Source organism: Chaetodon trifascialis, chromosome 10 (genome assembly GCF_039877785.1).
Source record: "Chaetodon trifascialis isolate fChaTrf1 chromosome 10, fChaTrf1.hap1, whole genome shotgun sequence".
NCBI lineage: Eukaryota > Metazoa > Chordata > Actinopteri > Chaetodontiformes > Chaetodontidae > Chaetodon > Chaetodon trifascialis.
The window spans coordinates 15,489,851-15,511,680 of NC_092065.1; the positions used below are offsets into that span (position 1 = coordinate 15,489,851).

Consider the following 21,830-nt stretch of genomic DNA (forward strand, 5'->3'; position numbering starts at 1 on the left):
CCCAGCTCTGAAATGAGCTCTAAATGAGCAGTTTAGGCACCAACCGTGCCAGGCATGGGGCCAGCTCGCAGGTTCAGAGCAGAACACACATAGAGCCTCATACAGTAGCACCTCCTCTGAGCCTTTGACTGTTAGTAACATCAGCTCTATAAGGTTTGGCTTAAACTAAGATTAACCTCTATAAAAGATTCAAAAACTCAATCTTTGTAACCTGAGGACCCTGAGAATCAACCTATGAAACACTCTTATGTACTGTGCTCCATGGAAACTGTCAACTGATGCTTTGATCCAAAACAGACATTACATAAACAGGAAAGGACGAGTTTCTGTGACATTGCAAATGAAAATCTCAAATCTCAATCTCAAACTACTAAGTAAGCCATGTGAAACTTAATTACTGATTGTGTGGGAGTTACAGATTTTTGGTTTTATGAATCAAAGCACAAACACGAGTATCAGACACTGGTGTACCTGTGTGTGACTGTTTTTTTGATATGCTGTGCCAACAAGTGCTAGTGTACTGATACTGCACCTGCAGAGCAATATCAGTACCAAGCGATGAGATGAGTAAAAGCAGAAATGAATCTCCTAATAAAGTAGGTGTTGTGTGGGCTGGTGTCAGTTATGGCCAATCAAATCAGTTCCTCTCATTCCCGTTAAATGCAGAATGCTATAGTGCACTGACAGAGGACAGAGTGTGCTGAGAGGAAACTGAAGTCCTTGTCTGGGACACGCAGTGCTACAGGCACAAATATAGGGCACCCCAAATATGGCACCAAGGGCTAATGCTGTCCCCTTTTAAGATGAATTGATATTTCTGGGGGTGTTGAAAGTTATTCATTTCTCAGATGTGCTTCAACAGTTTGTGGAGTATCACTACAATTTTGTTGACACCACTGATACCATTTATTTATTATACAGCTTGGGAGAATGTTCTAAACTGTGCTGGATTTGCATTTGTGAAAGGCACAGACCATCATGAGACAGACCCAAGCTTTTTTTTTTTATATTATTTTAATGAATAGAGCGAAATATGTCTTGTGTTGTACCCCTTAGGTGAAGGTTGAGGGGAAGAGTAGCCTGTGCTGTGCTTAATTTGCCATTTATTTGGTTGACAAAAGGACATCAGGAGCACAAAACATAATCCAGTGGTTTATTACTGTTTTCTTTGTCAATCTCTAGAACCATGAAATTCAAACTGTTGAAGCTGAGGTTGCAAAAACAACCATGGACTGCAACTAACAATTGGCCAAAACATCTGTTAATCAAGGAAACGCCCCTCAAAACATGCATGATGTTAAGATAAAATCGCTCCTTAAAGGAGCAATAATGCTTCAAATTACCACTAGGAAAGTGAGATTAAGTCTTGAGACACTAACTTCTGATGGAAAAATATACATTTTCTTTTTTTCTTCTTTTTTAAATTGAATTCAGTGCATCACTAAATCACTGAAGACAATATATCAAGAGATACATACATAAGACTGTGTGAGAATGTGATTTTGGAGGTGTATGTGGGTGACCTTTGCCAGCTGAAGCCATAAAACTAACTAAAGCACTTGTGCTTATGCTAAGAAATGATCTGAGTTGGCAGAGGCACAAGTTGAACTTTTGATGCCAAAATGACACTGCAGCACAAGATTTACTGGATAGCAACACTGTACTGTGCTCCCCTGGCCTTTTAGGTACAACAATGTTGATAGAAATTAGCCAACAGGCAGGTAAAAAACTGAAACTTTGCCAGCCAGAGGTCTTCACATCATTTTGGCAGGAAATTAAGGTCCATAATGATGGACTTGTTGAGTTTGTAGTTTGTTTAAACCTCAATTTATTTCTCAACCAGTTGTCAAAATACTGCGTTGGTACACATACTTACCTGTGTCCATCTTTCCATCCTGAGCGGCGGGTCCGTCTGGTATTACACTCTTCACTTGCAGGAACTCATCGGGCTCGTCGCCTCCTATGATCGTGAAGCCAAATCCCATGTTGCTCTTCTGCAGGGCTGTGGACAGGAAGGTGCCCTTCAGCTGGGTTGGGTCTCTCGTAAACAATGGCTTCTCTGTAGGGAGAGAAGTGTGATGTTTTAGATATCCTTGATATTTATAAAACTTGTACATTTGGCTTGTCGCATTTTACTTGAAATGAAAGTTTGACGTGATCTTTTCAGTCCTGAATGTACATATTGTGCACATTTTCACACACAAAAGCACCACTAAAGACACATTTGCCTTTATTACTGATAAGCTGACTCATTGGAGATATGCAGTTTTCACTCAAATGAAGCGGGACATTATGTACTGGTCTAGTACATTGTCATACGCGTGCCTGGATTAAACCACTAGGGGCCTCGGGGCGAGCATGTTCTCTGTCCCCCGCACTGCCAGCAATCTCCATTCGACCCTGTACATTGTGACATTGTGCATCTGCCCTGTCAAATGCTCATAAAACCCATTCTATGAGATGTACAAGGAAAAAAATGCACAATGTTCAATATAATAAAAATGCCCAACAGTTAAGAACCTATCAGCACATGAATTTCAGGGGCCCTTGATGGAATGAAGACTGAGCCCATGTGCCATGCAGGTCCTTTCTGCATTCCTTACATTTTCACATTTGTGAAACTCAGTGAGTAAGTCACCATGTTTTGATTTCAGTACTGCACATACTATGGTATTACATGTGTACCTCTGTATATAGTGGGCAGAGGTAGAGCAGAGAGTCCCTGGCTCTGCATCTGCCTCTGCTGCTCCAGGCGTCTCTTGGCTTCCAGGACTGGGTTTTCAAACTGAGTCCTTCGATTGATGTGACTGAAAATATAATGCAAATAATAGAAAGGGGGTAATTCTGGGCCTCAGCCAGAGCTACACCACACAATACAGTGCTGCAGTTTGAATTTTTTTCAAAGTTGAAAAAAACTTAAGAACCAAAAGTACCAAAAGTGTTCATACTGAGTCAAATGACTCCCTGTTACAGAAAGGGTTGGTAGTCCTGTTCATCCCATTGAGAATCAACAGCTCATTGATTTGGTTTGCTGGTGCATATTGTTATGCAAATTTGAGTTCCTTTAGTTCCCACCTACGACTACATGTAAATTGGCGGGTAGCTGATCTGGGTCACAGAAGCCATGTGTAAGCTAACTGGTCAACACACACTTGCAGTGACGTGAAATAAACTTCTGGTGAAAAGTTGGTGAGTTTAAAGCCCAGACATCTAACATTCAGCTGCTCATGCTTCTGCTGGATGTATAAGGCATGTTAGGAAGTTGTTTGCTAACATGATGATGCCATACAGCTGATGCAAAGCAGGGACAGGTGGAGTCCATTTTCTCAATCTGAAAAAAACTTATTTAATGCATTAATGTTGTAGTGGGTCCAGATGTTACAGTAGCTCTCACGACTACATATACTTGTTGGCTATCTTAAAATATAGCAACACATCTTATTCTATGATTTTCCCTCTGCCTTGCATGTAAAAAGCTATTCCCAAGGTAACTACAACCAAACGTTGTACAGGAAATTAAAAAAATACATCTCAAATTACAGTTATAAGTTGGGTTGGATGACAACAAAATTTAATGTACTTCCAAATTAAACCTCCCTAGATACCAACATAACGTGTTTGTAATGCAACACACTGAATAACCTCGAACAGGTTTTATATCCGGGTAGTCCATACAGACAAGCATTTCACTGTAAAAGTTCAGTGAAATGAGCAGTGAGACATAAAAAAGAAATGAGTATCTAGTCATTTATAATTCATAATGAGGCGTTGTGAACCATAAAAATGCATTTCCTGTTTTACTACAAAGCATCTGAGTTAACCAAGTCAGCAGGGAGACTTACTCCACATAGTAGCTGCCGTAGATGGGGTCATCTATCTTCTCCCAGCCATAGGGCAGTTCTGAAAGGAAAAAGAAGCAGACGAGGGAAATGAAGTCAGTTTATGCTGAGAGCAGGAGAAGGAAGGTAGACACTAAATTGAACCACTGAGGGGAGACAACATGAATCTCAGAGCTCACAGCTAGATGCTCCCAAAGTGCTCCTTTAATAGACAGACAACACTTCGATCTGCAGCAGTGGCTCCTTCATAGAGACACGAATCACAACACAGACATCAATACAAAGCAGGGCGGGAAGAAAGGAACATTTAAATTGTCTGACACATCTCATCCTGCCTTGTCCGTCTTTCATTCTCTTCCTTTTGTCGTCTTCACAAATCTTTCAGGGCCAAGTACCTTTGCCATGCTTCATGTTTGTCTCCTGTTTTTATTTCACCCACCCACTCATTTTTGCCTTGGATGGCTTCCATGGCTGTTGCGTTGATTGTCTCCTGTTCCCCCTCCTCTGGTTCTCCGTTCCCCACTCTCTTTGCTGATTTAGCTCTCCTCTCTCCATCGTAAAATAACTGGGTCAAGGCGCTGCTAAAATTCCTGTGCTCTATGACCCATTCTTCTATTCCACTTCCCTTAACTTTCCACAGACATACAAAACATGTAATGCACTATAATGGGTTCCTCTGCGGGTGTGTGTAAAATTCAGGATGTTTTGGTTTTCAGCCTGACCACTGAGCTTTCACTGAGGCATATGGAATGGAACAAGGGGATCGACCTCACACTACAAGGCCCAGCTAACATACAAAAACACGCACACACAGTAACAGTCCATCAAGCCAAGCTGTTACCCTCCCACTCAGACATATACTAGAAATACAGCACTTGTGATTAGCATTCAACAGCGAGCATTCTTGAAAGGTTGATCTTCCTCCCTCATATTAATTCATCCTCATGCCTTGTATCAAACAGTCTAATTCATGACTGTGTCCGTAGGTGTGCATTTCCCACAGGGAAATAAGGCAAGTCTGATGAAAGTAGAAAAATGCTAGTGTCATACAGATTGAAAAAGATGACAAATGCACAATGGGGGACTTTGACCCGAGTTTCTTACTAAAACACAAATACATTTTACATTTCTGAATATCTAGCTGACCTGCTGTGCACTGTGGGCTGAACGACTCTGAGTTATACAAGCATTTCATTTGAATTTCATTGATTGGATGTGCATCTACAGAGCAACTTTACCTGGAACTAATTCCAGTTATTACCCGGAAACTTCTTGGAAATTATCAGGAAACTTCTTAGAAATTCAAGACCCCAACATGTTTATATTATTCCAAGCGAAGTACTGAACAGCATTATTGTTTTGGAATCTCTGTCAAACTATTGTCTTTGCAAGATAGAACTTAATCCTAATCTAAACCTAAGTCTAAAACCCAAGTCTGATCCTTCTAACAGCTCTTTGAAGGTCTGTCTGAAAGTGACAACCGGCCCCAAAAAGTCCTCACTTTTCAAAAATGTCCTCACTTTCAAGGTCTAAAACTCAAACTGGTTCTCACAACGATAGCTGTACAAGTACACACACACACACACACACACACACACACACACACACACACACACACACACACACGAATCCCCAGCTCTATTATTTTTACAATTATTTGGTCTGCGTGACACTGATACTGTGGCATCATCCCCTCACGCTGTAATGTAATTATGAACAGATTTGTGATCTTGATATCAATAATCCGTGTGTGAATGTGTGTGTGCGTGTCTGAGTCCTGGCTGCTGAGCATGCTGACTGTGCAGCCCAAGGTGAAAGGGGTGCACGGCGCAATTATCTTTGCTCTGCTTTGCTGTTTGCTCAAACCGCCTGCACCGCACTGCCGTTACCTCGGACGACCCTTCTCGTCCTCGAGCCAGAAAAGTCAGATGGATTCACACTTCAAACCACCTTAAATTCCATCCCACCCCATCCATGAGCCACCTTAAATGTCGGCCTAACACATCCACTAGTCGCTTGCCCTCCCCCTAAAGTGAAAGGGAGACAGTTTCCATGGAAACCACCAGTGGAAGTCTTTTTTTTCTCGCCTGAGCTGAGGGCTCTGTCTTGTCTCTATTTCCTGCCACTGAAAATACAGAGAGAGAGAGAGAGAGAGAGAGAGAGAGAGAGAGAGAGAGAGAGAGAGAGAGAGAGAGTTTTTGTGTGTTTTATGCATTCATATGGGTCTATGTTTGCAGTGTGTGTGTGTTAGATAGCTGAAATGTGTTTGCACGTCTGAATGAGTGAAACCGTCATCTTCTTTGACACTTAAACAAACACCTCGTCATGTGTCTGTGTATAGTACGAGCACCGAGGGGCTTGCTTGTGTGCTCTTGTGCTTGTTTATGTGTATCTGTTCTGGTGCCTCTCTTGACATGAAGTCTAATTGTGATTCCTCTGCATTAAATGACTCATCTCCCCTCTCACACAAAGTCTCCCTGACCAACAGGCAGCCAAGATTCAATGAAGTCATCTGACTCAGGAAAGAAAAATTAACCAAGACCTTAAGAAAAAACTACTTCCAATGTTGATAAATAATATGAGAACATATATTTATATAGGGCTGTAGTTAATGATTATTTAATTTCATTATGTCGTTATTTTTTTCAAGTTCAACTGGTCAATCATTTGGTTTATAAAGTGTTAGAAAATAGTACAAAGAATGGTGATCACTGACTGACATGCGAGCAGCAGAAGCTACACTACATGCCAACTTGCTCACAATGACAATAAAGTAAAGCGTCATCTTAGTTTGGCATGTTAGTATGCAAATATTTGCTAATCAGCAATTACACAAAGTACATCTGAGGCTAATAAGAATGTCATTAATTTTGAGTCATAAACCAAAATCATGATTTTGACTTGATGATGGCACTAGATGAAAAGAGAGCCAACAAACCACCTTGAGGCTAGCACGGCTAAAAACGATGTTTTGTTGCGCCTAACCTTTTGTTGCACAGCCTAAAATATGAATCAATTATCAAAATAGTTTCTAATTAGTTTTCTGTTGATTAACTAATCAATTAACTGACTAATTGTTGCAACTGTAATTACAAAACTGCAATTCAGTATTGCGTTTGCACAGCCATTTTAACTATCAAGACAGAAATAAAGAGAGAGGCAGAACAGGAACCTGAAAGTAAACGGCTAAGGAAAACAGAGACTGAGAAATGGTCCGAGTCCAGACATGACTGGGTGTAATAACAGTGATGTAACTCAGAGGTAACATTTTAGCACAAGTCCATTACTGTCTGGCAGTGGATGCATGTGCTTCAGCTCTCCTCATATGCCACCCTCTCTCCATCTTCATTTGTCTCTGTCTTGCTCTTTTCAAGAAGAAATACTGGCAGGGCATCCTTCTGCTTATCATCATTATTTCCACTAACTCCATCATTTCTCACATTTCTTTTCACCATCTCCATCTTGTGTCATTTTCTAATTCCCTATTCTCTATATTTCTCTTGCCGTTGGTTACAGACGGGGGTTTCAACATTGTGACATCAGCCTCAGTGAGAACTCCTGCCTACCTAAAAGAGCATGAGCAGCATATTTTCATCAACAGCGCCAAGATTACTTTGAAAATGGCGTCGGGTTTGAGTGCGTATCAAAGCCAGAACTGAAACCAACACTTGCCATGATGTGAAGCTTGTCCCGCTCTGTTCTCGCTTCTTCTGAGCGAGAGAGGAGATATGGGCTTCTGTTACGTAACAAAAGGCTTGCCTGACAAAAAGACTGCAAGCCAACCAGATCTGTGGTGACAAGCCTTTGAACTCTGGGAGCCAGCCTCAGTATATAGATACAACACAATGCACACAAAAGTTGCACATTTGCACAAACACATCAACAAAAACAAGCTTCTCCTTAAATCCACCCAAAACGCAGCATGGGAGCGAGGGAGAAAGGGAATAGTGAATGAGGATATGAAATGCTAAAGGAAAAGTGGAGCAAAAAGACCACACATGCATGAGATGGAAGCAACGGAAAGGGAATAAGAAGAGGAAGATGCAAAAACAGCAGTGATGAAAGTATGTCTGAATGTCTGTCTGCTTCCTGCCTGAGGCTGAGAGACTCTGGGAAATCCTTCAGGCAGATGGGCAGTTAAAAACAGCACCACCTCTTCCTGCTGTTCCCTCCCCACATTTATTGTTTGTTCACTCTCCTTGCAGAATCTGACAGCCTTGCATCCATGCATATTTCATCATTCAAAAGCTACACGTCCATTAATGTGGGAGAGAATGGAAAAATTGTCTTTAAATCGTCACTTGGTACATAGAAAAAAGCGTAAACATCGGAAAACAAGCAGTACAGCACAGAAAAAAGTGCTACAGGACACTGGAGTGATCATTAAAAGAAAACAATAACAGAGTGAGTAATGTAATGAGCAGCATGCTGGGTTATATCATTCTGTCGTCCATGTGGCTGCTGAGCTGTTTATACTGAAAAAGAACATTTCCTGGGAATAAAAGCTGTTTCTGGAAGGCATCAATTCAAAGGTGCTGTGAGAGGATGTGATGTGTCATCCAGGACCTTCACAAACATTCTGCTAACAGCCTTTGATTCAAAATCCTCTGCCAGTGGTGATCGCTTACACATTAACTTCCTTTAACCGCTGCCTCCCCAAAGATAGAAGAGCACAGACCAACAGAGAAAATCAACTTCATACACTAGATAAACTGCAGACGAAGGGACAGAAAGAAAGAAAGAAAGAAAGAAGACAGAGGAGGAGACGGAGGGCAGTAAATTGATATTTTTACCCCTTGCACCAAGGAAGGAGTAAAAATATCAACTGGATCATGAAGCTGCTTCTTCTTTGTCTTAGGGCATAGATCTGCATTGCAAGGCGCTGTCTTTGACGTATCTCCCTTTCTTCAGACAGGAAGATTAGGCTAGGGTATAATCTGAGATTCAAAATGCCAAGGCTAAGTAAAGCAAATTGCTTTTTCAAAGAGAGCAGAAATGAAACCTACAGGTTCTGTTAAAAAAACCTGATCCACAATCAAAATGACTTTTGTAATAACACAATGTTTCACCGTATGGAACATTTCTGTTATTATCAGTGGTATAAATGTCTGTCACAGGTTGTCCTTTTGTCATTTCTGATGGTGATGGTCATGAGGTGATATGGTCATGATTTCAGCTTTCTCGTTGCCCGATGTCTAAGGCAGCTCTGGTATTGTTTTAAAAACTATAGAGACAGAAGTGATCAAAGACAGAAGCCGAAACAACAGCAAGTTGTTACATTAATTAAAACACAAAATAAGTCATCACAGAGCGTCGCAGTCGACAGAAACTTGGCGTCTGAGCATCACTGGCTTTGGTGAAAAAAAAAGAAAGAAAGATCTTTAGTCTGCCAAGACGGAGTACATCGGCCGTGTTTGTGAAAAGGGTTTGTGAATTGACAACAGTAGTGAGTGTGTGTGTGATTGTGTGTGTGTAGAGAGAGAGAGAGTTTGTGCAGAGCTGAGTGGTGTTATTAGAATTCCTGTCACAGCTTGGCCCTTTACTGGGCAGAGGAAGACAGAGGGAGAGAGAGAGAGGAGGAAAACTGAGGGGAGGGAGACTGAAAGGGGAGAGAGAGGGAGACGTGAGGTGGAGGAGTGCAGAGGGGAGGACGGAGGAGGGAAAAAAATTGAAGAGATGGAGAACAGAGGAGAGGTAGAGAGGGTATTGATTCAGATCTTGCTCTGGTGAATCACATCACAACCTAATTCGCTGACCAAAGGCTGTGACAGCAGCAGGGATGTCAGATCACCTCATGGTTATATACTGTATCTGTTCACACTGCGGGAACTCTATTTCACTTACATGACTGGCATCAGCACAGGACTGAACATTGTGGTAAACCACTGTTCTTAATTTTCAGTCTCTGAAATTTCATTTGTGGTCCCTTTTGATTTTTTTTTTGCACAACTCTGCTTGTCACCAAATCACATCCAAAAGACCAAAATGAAGAATTAATTAATCCTACTAGCGGGCGGTTTGTGTGTCCTGAACCTGATGTAAGAAAAAAAAGTAAGAAACTATATATTTGTAACTCGTGTATAAAGGTTTATGTCTTAAATGGGCTTCTAGCTCAACTTGACTGACAAGATAGGAAAGTCTGAAAGTATTGAAAAAGGTATAACATCTAATGTTTACATGTAAAGCTTGTCTTCAGGGAGTGAGAAGAGGCAGCAGCAGTGCAGATGTTTAAATTGCAGCTAATAGCTGTCTCTCATAGGATGGACAGGGTTTGGACCTTGCTTGTATTCAGTCAAGGTTTTGTATGTTTGTATTGATATTTTTTTTAGTCTTATTTCAACTTTAACTCATTACTACATGACATATTTGGTGATGAAGCATAAAAAGGATATTGGATAAAACAACTGCATTCCTCTCTGCACAATTTGCAAGATGATTCTATGCTAATGATCACAATCAACCAAAAAATGTAAATCTATTTGTCAAATTTGTTCTTTCTGGATTTCAAAACCCTCTTTCATATGTGTGTAGCCCTCCCAAAACCTGCAGAGAACGCCTTAACAAGCTGAGTTTTTTTGTGCTCTTTGTGTTGAGCACTGGAACAGTAAGTCAGGAACAGACAACACGGGTACACAAACAGCAGGAAACGCAGAGACAACACACTCCCACAAACACACCGAAAGATGAGCTAGACTCAGATGAACACAAACCAAAGTTTGCAAAACAGCAGAGCAAACAGCTAAAAGGTCGTTCAGACTCACCGTCTTCCCTGCATTCTTCTGGTGGCTTCGCTTTCTTTGCGAGCCGAGGATCCAGCCATGACGTAGTTTTGGTGTTGTGACTGGAGAAGAAGAAAGAGACGTGTAGATGAAGGCAATAAGGCGAGGAAAGGGGCAAACAGAGGTCAGAGAGAGACTGACAGAGAGGATAAGAGAAAGAGACAAGTGTAAAGTAACACTAATGACCTGTACGTAGGAGTGTGTGCGCAGGGGCAAGGAGAAACAAGGAGATTTCTAAGGTAAACTAAGTGGCCATTAATCCACTAATTAGCCCTCAGCCACTAATTAGTGAGGGTGAGAGGAGAGGGCAAAAGTTTGAATGGGTGTGCGTGTGTGTATGTGTGTATCCTGCATGTGTCTGATTAGCAGCATTAAGTTACATCAATTATTCAACATAAAGGCCAGTGCTATAAAGTTTACACACCCAGCCAGACATAAACCATGTTTTTAAAGTAGCTGCACTTTGTGAGGTGCATTGCATTGGATTTGCTTTAAGTAGTGTACTATAAGCATTTTTTTTGTTCTCAAGTGTAAGGTTTTTCATTATCATTATTAGTATTGAACCCCCTATAAGCACTTATAGATGTTGAGGAACATGCTGTTTTTGGAGTAAAATAATTTCTTTGTGTTTCAAAGATCTAAGATCTTTTCCTCTTACTCTATGAAGTAGACCTCCCCCTTCTCGGTATAGGCCATCTCCCAGTTGTCAGGCAGAGGACCCAGCTCCTCTTCATCTACATCTGGAATTTTGGCGGGGGATTCAGAGGGAGATTTTGGGGCCTCCTCTCCTTCGGTGGGTTGCTCAGTGGGGGCTGGGGTCTGGATGGACGCTTCAACAGCAACCTCCCCAGAGGCATCTGTGCTCTTGTCCTCATGTTCACTGGACTCTGTGGAGTACACACACAAACACACACCACACACACACAGAGTTATTTTCACATACACTCTGTGTACACATGCAGACCTGGATGCACACTGCACACGCCATGCATGATGAGTCAGAGCCACTGCAGAGCTATGAACCCCCAGGAGAGAGAGAGAGAGAGAGAGAGAGAGAGAGAGAGAGAGAGAGAGAGAGAGAGAGAGAGAGAGAGAGAGAGAGAGAGAGACAGAGAGATGGGGTTTGAGGACAATAAGCATGAGGAGAAAACAACATGGGGATGTCAGAAATGGAGAAACAGGGAAAGACAGAGACTTTAGGGGTCAGAGAATGAGTCAGAAATACAAGGAAAGGTTTTTAGAGTGAGGAGAAAAGCTGGTGGCATCTAACTTAGTGCATGCAGCGCATGTGATAGAGAGGAATAAACTATTCTAGCCCTGTTGGGACTTTAAATATAGGTGCAACAAAACAGTAACAGAAAATTCCAAGCAAAAATACAAGAAAAGTCCAAAGACCAAATCAAAATGTTGGTCAATGACATTTAAATTACGATGGAACAAAGTCATTGTTCTGTCACAGTCTTTATTCCAACTTAGGGTTCATGCTTTTATCCACACATACAACAAATGGTCCCCAAATATCACTGAACTGTTCACCAGAGCCAGCTCTTTAGTTTATTATTTTATTCTTTTAGCTGTAGTGTGGTTTAAAATGAGGCAAGCAAGGATTTATTTTTTTTTCCTGAGACTGTCCAAACTTCTCACTCTTGATGTCAGTCTTTCATTTGGTATCAGCATTAAGTTATAGACTTACAGTTTTGTTACTAGAGCACATATGACAGTGTGAAAAAAAATGAGAAACAATATGACATGCCGAGACAACACAGGCTACAAAGAGAGATGGAAGGAGGAAGAGGAGAGGGCAGAAGGGACAAGACCGCAGGAACGAAGAAAAAAGCAAGAGAGGTCAGAAGGAAGAGGATGGGTAGAGGAGAGGAAGACAGAGGGGAGAGATGGGGTATTAATAGAAACAAGGACAAAGGCCAGTGGCGGGAGAGTAAAGACAGCAGGAGAGACAGAGAAATGAGAGGACGGGCGCTGAAGCCAAAATGAGACTCTAGACAGTGATAATCATGGATACATTAAGGTGCCCTTGTGCATTTTGTTACGTAAGGTTATTGAGAACCTGTGCAGTTCACAATCATGCAAGCAGAGTCTGTTAATGTCTACAATGACTGGACAGGGAACAGTGTCTTATATCGTAGCAGCCTGCATGGGCTGGACTGTATAAAATGCAGACAGGAGGCTGGACTAAATGAGAAAAGAGACTTGTGATTTATCTATAAGAGAGAATAAAAAGGAATGGTAGCAATTGCTATGACAACTGACTCGTTTCTCTGGTTTCACTCAATCATGCCAGTGAGACAGCAATAAATAACCCAGGGGACAGTGCAGGCCTTCAAACCAGATTTTCTCCTCACCTAAATATGACGTTATGAAATTTCATCATGGTACACGGCACTCGTGAAACAGACCGTGCATGAATCTGATTCCTGTCACAAGTAGATGGAAAATGGGGTAATAAAAACACCAAAACAGGAAATTGATCTTTTTCTGTCTCATCCCACAGTACCAGGTGTGATGGCCACCCCGTTGCCGTTGACAACCGGGCTCTCCTCTTCCTCTTCCTCAGGTGGCTCCAGGCTGGCACGCTGCTCCATGTTGCTGACTGATTGGTTCCTCTTCCTCTTGCCCTGGGCGCTGGGCCGGGCTCCAGGCAGCAGGGCCTCACTTACATTCAGAGGAGGTGCTGCGGGGGATGGCTCCGCTGGAGGTTTCGGTGTGCCGTAGAAGTTATCTGAAGGCAGAGAGGCACAGTGGCATTTGTGCTATAAGCTACATGTATGACTTAAGAGGGATCTCAGGTGATGTAATACACCATCTAGCAAGCAGAGTGGAGGTTTAGCAGTCATGAGAACAGATGACTGCCGTTGAAAATGTAAGACTTAGCTATAAGGCTCTGTGGCTAATAGTATAAATCTTCAGACAGACCTGCCTGCCTTCAAACATGAACTGACACAAACATGATCCAGTATCCAGACTTTATTTATGACTTGCAATTTTAATTTAATAAATAAGGACAACAACGCTGTGAATTCTAAAAAATAAACCAGCCTATTTCCATGCTAACATTTGCTCAATTTCCCATTCTGACCCCACAGAAACACAAATATAAAAACAAGAGGAGTCAACCAAAATACAGCATGGTGTTCTAATAAAAAGGAGAAAAGGAGAAAATAAACAATGCAACACTGAGAGGGAGTACAACCCCTCCATGGAAGTCAATGCCATTTCTGTGTTTTCACTTATGATATGTATTTCTCGGCCCATAATACACTCTATATGACTGGAACTCCAGGAATTTTACAGCTGATTTACTGTCTAGTCATTATTGGTGTCTGCCCCATTCCTTCAATGATCGTGGAAAAACAACTTACTCTACAAACTAGGATACAAACTGCAAACCTGTGACATCCACAATACAACAGTGACTCGAGCGTACCTGCATCTTCCCTTCATACATTGCCTGCTTTCTTTTTCAGTCTTTAGTATATATATGTTAACATGTAAATAATGTATAATGCTAAAACACTCACGGAGCCTACGTTCTTAGACGTTGTTACTCTGCATAGCTTTGATAGAAAATCAATGAAGACTGAAACTAAGTGGCAGCAGCACGTTAGTAAAGCATGTCATTACCTTTTGTTGGGGTGGAAATTTAAGTCACACAGGTGTTTTTAGCTTTGATCACGGACTGGTTTGTGTTTTGTTTTAATGGCCATACGCTGCAGTACAGTGAGAAAGTCTCACTTTCAATGTTACTTTTTGGGTTGAGTACAACTTTTGCACTGCTGTTATGTTAAATTAGCTGACTCACTAGTTTACTGGCTCTCAAAGGCCAAACCAGCTGTCTATTCACCTTAATTAAGCTGACTCCTCCTAAACTACAGTTGCTGCTTTGGACAGACGTGGGACAGTAGATTTGGAAAGAGACTATTACAGTTTCAGTGGCTGGAATGACATATTAGTTGGAGTTTCAATAATAGCCAAGTGCATCATTACCAGACGGTGTCGTTAATGGGTTGGGGAGATTTTAGCTTCTCCTAAAGCACAAAAATTAATAATAATAATTAATTAATAAATAATGATAATTTTCCAAATATAAAACACAGCACTATAAATATGTCTCCCATGGGCAGGTGATGTCCCTTTTTAAGATAAATGAGCATTTTGTAAGTTAACAAAGCCCTGTCACTGTGCTTTCTCTGCTTAATGATGCACATAAACTTATTTTAGAACCTAATGATAGTGTGCAGTCAGGCAAAAACTACAGTGTCTACAATATATGTCTCCATTATCATTTGAGTGTTGTCTATAGCTTTGTTTTAGTTAAGTGTTTAGAGGTTGTATTCAGTAAATTGTTTACTATATAGCTTAGAGTATTTTTACATGTAAATATCCCACTTGCATGACAGAGAATATGATGACGTTTTATGGAACTCAGGAGGTATCTTGAGGACGCCTGCTGTATTAGACTATATTACCTGTGTGGATTAGATTAGCAGGTAAAAACAGGTGGAACAGCATGATTAAAATGGTTAAAACTGTACAAAGCCACCTGATCTGGAGAACATAACCTCAGCTGTGTCATTCCACCCATGTTGGTGCAAGCAGCTCTGTTTGGAGGTGCAAGCACAAGAATAAAAGCAAAACACAAAAAAAGCATTGGGCGCCTGACATTCCACACCCACTGTAATGGTACTGCTGGGCGGGAAAAAAATCAGAGAACGGCTGAAAATGCGTACAGGATAGTGAAAAGTACAACACGTGAACACCTAGCGGGTTTCTTACCAGAGATGGAAACATTCTCAACAAATATATATATATATATATATATATATATATATATATATATATATATATATATATATATACTGGACATATTTCTTTTTCTCATGCTATTTGCTATGAAACTACAATAAAGCTCTTTTTTATTTGGAATTCAAGCCCCTCGCTGTCAGAGAAATATATTTAGTGATTAAATAGAGAGTGTGAGTGAGAGGCAGAGATGTCTTATTTTACTCCTCATTCCTCAAAGTGGAGAGGAATGGGGGTCTCACAAAGAAGAATACAGCTATAGGACAGGAGCAATAGGAGAAGAGCAAAAGCTGAGCAAAGAGAGGCAGTAATAAAGGACAAAAAGAGGATCAACAGTAAAGAGTCCACAGACTCCACAGTCCACAGACATGACTTTATTTTCATCCCAGCAGGAGGTGGATAGATGTTAGGAAAGACTCTATCACAGCCACGACTTTTTCAATCAGTACACGTATCCTGCTGCCCACCAAACAGATTTATCACATTAAACTCTACACTAAATACATACACATACACATACACACAGACACATATATGAAGACATATATAATAAAAATATGCGCACACAGGCGTATGTACACAAAGACAGAAGTATGAAACTGCATATGCAGCAAGTGCCCACCTGTGAAAGCTTAGGGTTGAGGAGATGCTTTGCAGAATATAAAGCATACTGAGATAAGTTTAGGCCAGGGTTCCTCCTTATGCACTACACTGGTTTTAAAAACGCAATGTTCCCCTGATCCTGAATGCTCCTGGTTCTGCCTGAAGGTATCTTGGCTTTATGCACAGTTGTGACTCATCTCATATCATCACATATGTAAGCTCTTATGTGCACCAAGCCTTGCATCACACTCACACTACAATTACCTTGAAGAGTTTCCTGATGATACTCGGTGTCTTATTTCAGCCTCCCTCACTACCTCCTAAATCTTTCTCCCCATTTTTGCTATTTGGTTTCCTGTCTCTCATATTCCTTCTTTACTTTTTTATTTTAATATGCATTACAAAATGAGTTGAAGCACCTCCAGTGCAGCCACCCAGAAAGAGACAGCTTTCCCCAGTGGGCATAAGTAAGCTCTGTGTTAAGGGAAACATACACTGTAAACATGCAAAGACACACAATTACAAAGGGAACATGTAAAAAGGAAATACACACACACACACACACACACACACACACGCATTCACCCACATATTTTGTGTGAGTGTGTTTTGCTGCACATGCTCACAAAAATTGCTACTGGGCAAATGAACCAGCAAATCCCCCATCTGTAGATGTATCCCTGACAGTGTAGCAAAGCAGATGCACAGACTTGACATGACTTGGAAATGGCACTCATCCAGCAATCTCCCTCACTCACACACACCATCATCATCTCTCTCTCTCTCTCTCTCTCTCTCTCTCACTCTGTCTCTCTGTCTCTCTCAGACACACACACACACACACACACACACACACACACACACACACACACACACACACACACACACACACACACAGTAGTAGTCTACCAGCCGTTCAAAAACACCAGCTGTAATATGTAACTCTGTGCATAACACATATTTTGTTTACTTGTGCTGTGTGTAAGAGCATCACCTGACACACCTGATCCATCAAGTAAAGGTATCTACACAGTAGCAAAAGATGGCAGATTGCATTTAAAAATAGTAAAATAGGTCTACTGAAACATATGCTCCAATTTTTGCTCCCCAAGCACCTGTACTGTACTTGTCTCTCGGATGCAAAATGTTTCCTGCACAGCCACCACAGCGCTCCAAACACTCACCTTCATAGGTTCCACTCTCTAGCAGGGCTCCACTTTGCTCCAGTTCCATAAAACGCTCAACACTCACAAAGTTGTAGTCCACCCCAGGCACCTCCCCCTCCTTAGGCTGCCTGGTGGTACCTGCAGAGAGGCAGAAAGAGAGAAAGAGTGGAAAAGAAAGAGAGAGAGGTCATCAGAGTCAAATAGAGCACTTGAGAAGAAAAGGCAGGAAGGCAGAGAAAGGTCTGGACAGAAAAAGACGACAGATTTGAGGCTACAAAGTGTATCAGAGGAAGTGGGAGGGGAAAGGAAATAGAACAGAAGAGGCTGAGTGAGGAGTCATTGCTTGTGATAGCCAAATCCATTCACACAATTGTGTGTGAGTGACAGTGAGAGACTGAGAGACAGAGAGAGGCAGCTAGAGAGAGGCAGGGAAAGCATGCTCCAACCACCATCATTCAGTCCCTACAAGCTAATCCAGAGCTGTTTTCGTAATGAGTGAATCAATATGCCACTTTTACCAAGCATAACTCAAACCTCCTTACACAGCATACAATACTGCGCCGATTGGATTATTGTCGAAACAGCAGGAATGCAGAGGCACCACATTACCATGCAGCAATTAGAGCCTTCCTACATCAACGCTCTAGAGATCTCCATCAGTGCTGCAGTCGAGGCCTCGGCTGTGTGATGGCAGCGATGGGAGTTTGGAGTTTAATGAGGTGCTGTGTTTGTGTCTCTGCCAAGTGGACTTTCAGCTTAGTCTCGGTGAAGTCCGCTGGTGTTGTTTCCTGCTCTCCATTGATCATGCCTGGAAACAGTCATTGGCTGTGTGCAGAGAGGGAGTCCACTCTCAGAGCATTTCCCAGGACTCACACGGTAAAAGCTAAGTCGGATTGATCCGGCTGGCTTCAACCAGATCTGACATTCTGGCCGTGCTGTTACCAGAATGTCAGATCTGGCTGAAGTGTAAGATTTGTGCTCCAACCGTTCAAAAGCACAGGTCTGAAACGGCGATCAGCAGCTCTGCCAACAAAAACCAAACGAACAAACAAAAAAAATACTACATGTGCTCGTGTATGAACGGTGGGGTACAACACTTAGTAGTATCATAATTGAAGTGTGAGATGTGGGAGATTAAAACAGCGGGTAGTGGATGTGTTGTAGACACACACACACACACACACACACACACACACACACACACACACACACACACACACACACACACACACACACACACACACACACACACAGTGAGTCGGGGGTTAGTCCTCTTGCGGAGTGCAGGATCCTCTAACTCTCCCAGAGTGTGATATCTTAATCATTAGATCTCTATTGATCGTCTGTCACCACTTTGCTCCTGCAGTGCATCCACTGAACATTCTCTACTGTATTTACTTCACCACCAGGAGCAGAGACAGCAGCTCAGCAGCACCTAATGAGTGAGGAAGTCATACTAGACCATCAGACATCTATAGTCTGTCTACAAGGCTGGCCAACACTGTTCATACTGTGTACATAGTAGGGCTGCTCAACTGTTGCAAAAATCCTAATCATGATTATTTTAATCACTAATATTTAGCATCATTACTCACTGACTTTGGAAACATGCATTTATTGAACTAGCCTTTTTAACTGTGTCCTTTTAGTCAGCTCTAACTGCATGTAGTTTTCTCTTACTATTTCAGTATCGAACATGCTTGGCGACCAGCGGCCACGACATGCACACACAGTCATCACTGTAGAGAGCCAGTACGTGCACTGGAACCCATCACATGCTTGGGCTCTGAATGTGGTTTTAGGACTGCCACAGTGCATAACAACCACCCCTGCCTGCTCTTCCAACACAAGTTCACTGAGCATGAGTGTGTGTGTACATATACCCGCTGTGTGCACCCACGCATTATATCTTGTAACAGCTTAATTGGCTTTACCTTTCTTGTTGACCAAAGGCTCTCTTTCCGTCAACTTGGCTTGAGCTGAACTACACATGTCACTGCCTGGCTGAGAGTGTGTTTGGGCTTTTAGGGAGGGGCAAAAGCGTACCACTGTAAAGCAAAGAAGCGTACTGGATTTCTAACACCAGACAAAGCAAAAGCATCACTGTGAAATGGAATGTGGCCCAGTAATTGTTTTCATTTTCAGAACTGTTTGAAGCCAAAATCATAGTTGAAATTAAAATTTGATTAAGTTCCCTGCCCTGGTATATAGGGGAATTTGTGTGTACTAAGCTCTGTCAGTGTGTCTCTACACGTATGTACTGGACTGTGTGTTTGTATTTGTGACACTAAATGGTGGTAAAATGCCCACTGTGCCAACAGTAATCCCATCTCCAAGCAGATCACAGCTCAGTAGGACACCGTAAATCCACAACACCACAGGTATGAGTGATAGAGTGTGTGTGTGTGTGTGCAGGTGTGTCTCGCAATGTGTGCCACCATCCACATTGTTCGATGTACACCAACTCTGAGAATCACTCAGACTCAGCTGAAGACAATGCGCTCATAAAGGGCTATATACTGCACAACATGACCACATTGTTGATTCAGTTGCTTTACACTGCTGTCAGACAGGTGTCACCAAGAGATGTACAATGTCCCGTGAGTTAACAGGATGGTTAAATATTAATATCCACCACTGTTGATGTTGGGCTGCACGGTGGCGCAGCAGGTAGTGTGCGTGCCTCACAGCAAGAAGGTTGCCAGTTCGATCCCCAGGCAGGGCCTTTTGCATGTTCTTCCCATGCATCCTCCCACAGACCAAAAACATGCTCATTAGGTTAATTGGTGACTCTAAATTGCCCCTAGGTGTGAGTGTGAGCGTGAATGGTTGTCTGTCTTGTGCGTTGCCCTGCGATCGACTGGGACCGGTCCAGGGTGTACCCGTGTGTGGACTACTAGCCACCATCATCAGAAACAAAACAAAACAAGCTAGACAGCTGGTGAAGTATTTATCTCACCTATAACAGGTACCATAGATATGCTGTCTTTAGAGCTGAGATGATGATTTTATCAATTAGTCGATCAATGGATAACAACTAGCAACTATTCCGATAACTGATTAATAGATTTTGTCATTTATCAAGCAAAAATAATGAAATAGTGCTTCTCAGTCCCAAGAATCTGCTGCTTCTCTTTGTCATATTTCATTGTAAACTAAATACCTTTAGTATAAACACTTCTAATCCACAAACCAAAATGTAGTATTGCAGGGCTGTTGTGTTGTGTTGGAGTGCATTACATAATACAGGTGAATCTTACTGTATCCACACCCTGCAAATATGTAAGTTTTTCAATTTTTGGCAACCCAATCTAACATCCCTCGACAAACAATCCTAACACTGGGATGGTTTTTTTTAACCAGTTTCAGAAGTATTGATTTAAGTCCATGGTATTTTTGAGGGTTAAGTTTGCCTGTTATTGGATTGCATTATATCATATAAGTGAGTAGTGAGTAATAAATACCTTCCCTACGCCTGAGTTGACTCATCACTTCTCTGATTCAGCCTATACAAAAATCTTATGTTAGAAGCTTCACAAAGAGATCGTATATTTATGGGATATTTATCAGATCGTTATCAGATTGTTTGTGATTCTTTGTCCACCCCCCTTATATGTATACACCCCACAGAGTACCACAATAATCCCAAAGTATTGGCTATCCTCTTATATCCCCTAAAACAAATACAAATGTGAAGATGCTTCATAGACCAGCACAATGGGCCAACTCCCTGAACTATACTGCATGTTAAACAAAAAAATAAATCTTGAACAGGACCATCTATCCAATGTGCAGTGCTACTCTGAATACCGCAGCAGCTCGGGCAGCCAGGCGGGGCTGGTCGCCTTCCGCTGGGTACAGCTATTGATCTATAAGATCAGAATGAAATTATTCTGCTGCCCACACCGGAGTAGGCAGAGCCTGCTGGAATACTGATGACCTGCCAATGGTCTTCTCCCACAGCTTCCTTCACTGGACACACCAACAGAGCAGAGAAAGCGAGGGGGAGAGAGCGTCTTGCTGGATCTGAGCTGGGAATATTGATCGACTATCAGGCCTTGAGATAGGCAGATAGTCCGACTACTCCTATTTTCTTCCCTCCTTCCTTTTCACACATTTCTTCTTAGAGCGGCTTAACACATTACCTGTTTTTCCTACCTCACTCTCTGCTCTTGCTCCTTTCTCCTCAGCAACAACCACTAAATAAAGTAGACCTTTTAATGAGGCCAATACTGTCCCCAGCAAAATCCAAGCTCTGTTCCCGCTGCTTCCATTGCTACCTTTCTCCCTCTTCATCTATCTTTAACCTTACCAACTTCCTGTTTCTTATCTTCCAAGATTCACAGGTAGAGGCCAAAAATGATAAAAATACAGTCAATAATTTATGGAGCCTTGTGGATGAGGCTGAAATGTCTGCAGTTCAGTGGATTTTCTCTTTAAATGTTTTTGCACGTAGCCACACTAACTCCTAAGCAGAGCTTTAATAAATGAGCTGAACAAAGCAGGACAAGCTACACAGGTACTCACATTAAAAAATGGCAGCAGACTTTACTGAGAGGAGGCAGCGGCGCTTCCCCTGAGCCAAAAGCACTGCTGCTGTTGACTATTGATTGGATGTCGTGCTC

At 42.0% G+C, this 21,830-nt stretch overlaps 1 protein-coding gene across 5 annotated transcripts in view; it reads right to left on the reverse strand.

Moving 5' to 3' along the window:
- The window catches only part of magi2b (membrane associated guanylate kinase, WW and PDZ domain containing 2b), a 78,674-nt gene that overhangs the window by 19,987 nt on the left and 36,857 nt on the right, over positions 1-21,830 (reverse strand). For all 5 annotated transcript variants that reach the window (XM_070971447.1, XM_070971450.1, XM_070971446.1 and 2 more), the window contains exons 3-9: positions 17,224-17,343; positions 13,131-13,355; positions 11,277-11,505; positions 10,601-10,680; positions 3,843-3,900; positions 2,686-2,807; positions 1,877-2,059 (exon numbers count right to left, since the gene is read on the reverse strand). In XM_070971447.1, coding sequence (XP_070827548.1) covers positions 1,877-2,059; positions 2,686-2,807; positions 3,843-3,900; positions 10,601-10,680; positions 11,277-11,505; positions 13,131-13,355; positions 17,224-17,343 — 1,017 coding nt within the window. The remainder of the gene's footprint in view (positions 1-1,876; positions 2,060-2,685; positions 2,808-3,842; positions 3,901-10,600; positions 10,681-11,276; positions 11,506-13,130; positions 13,356-17,223; positions 17,344-21,830) is intronic.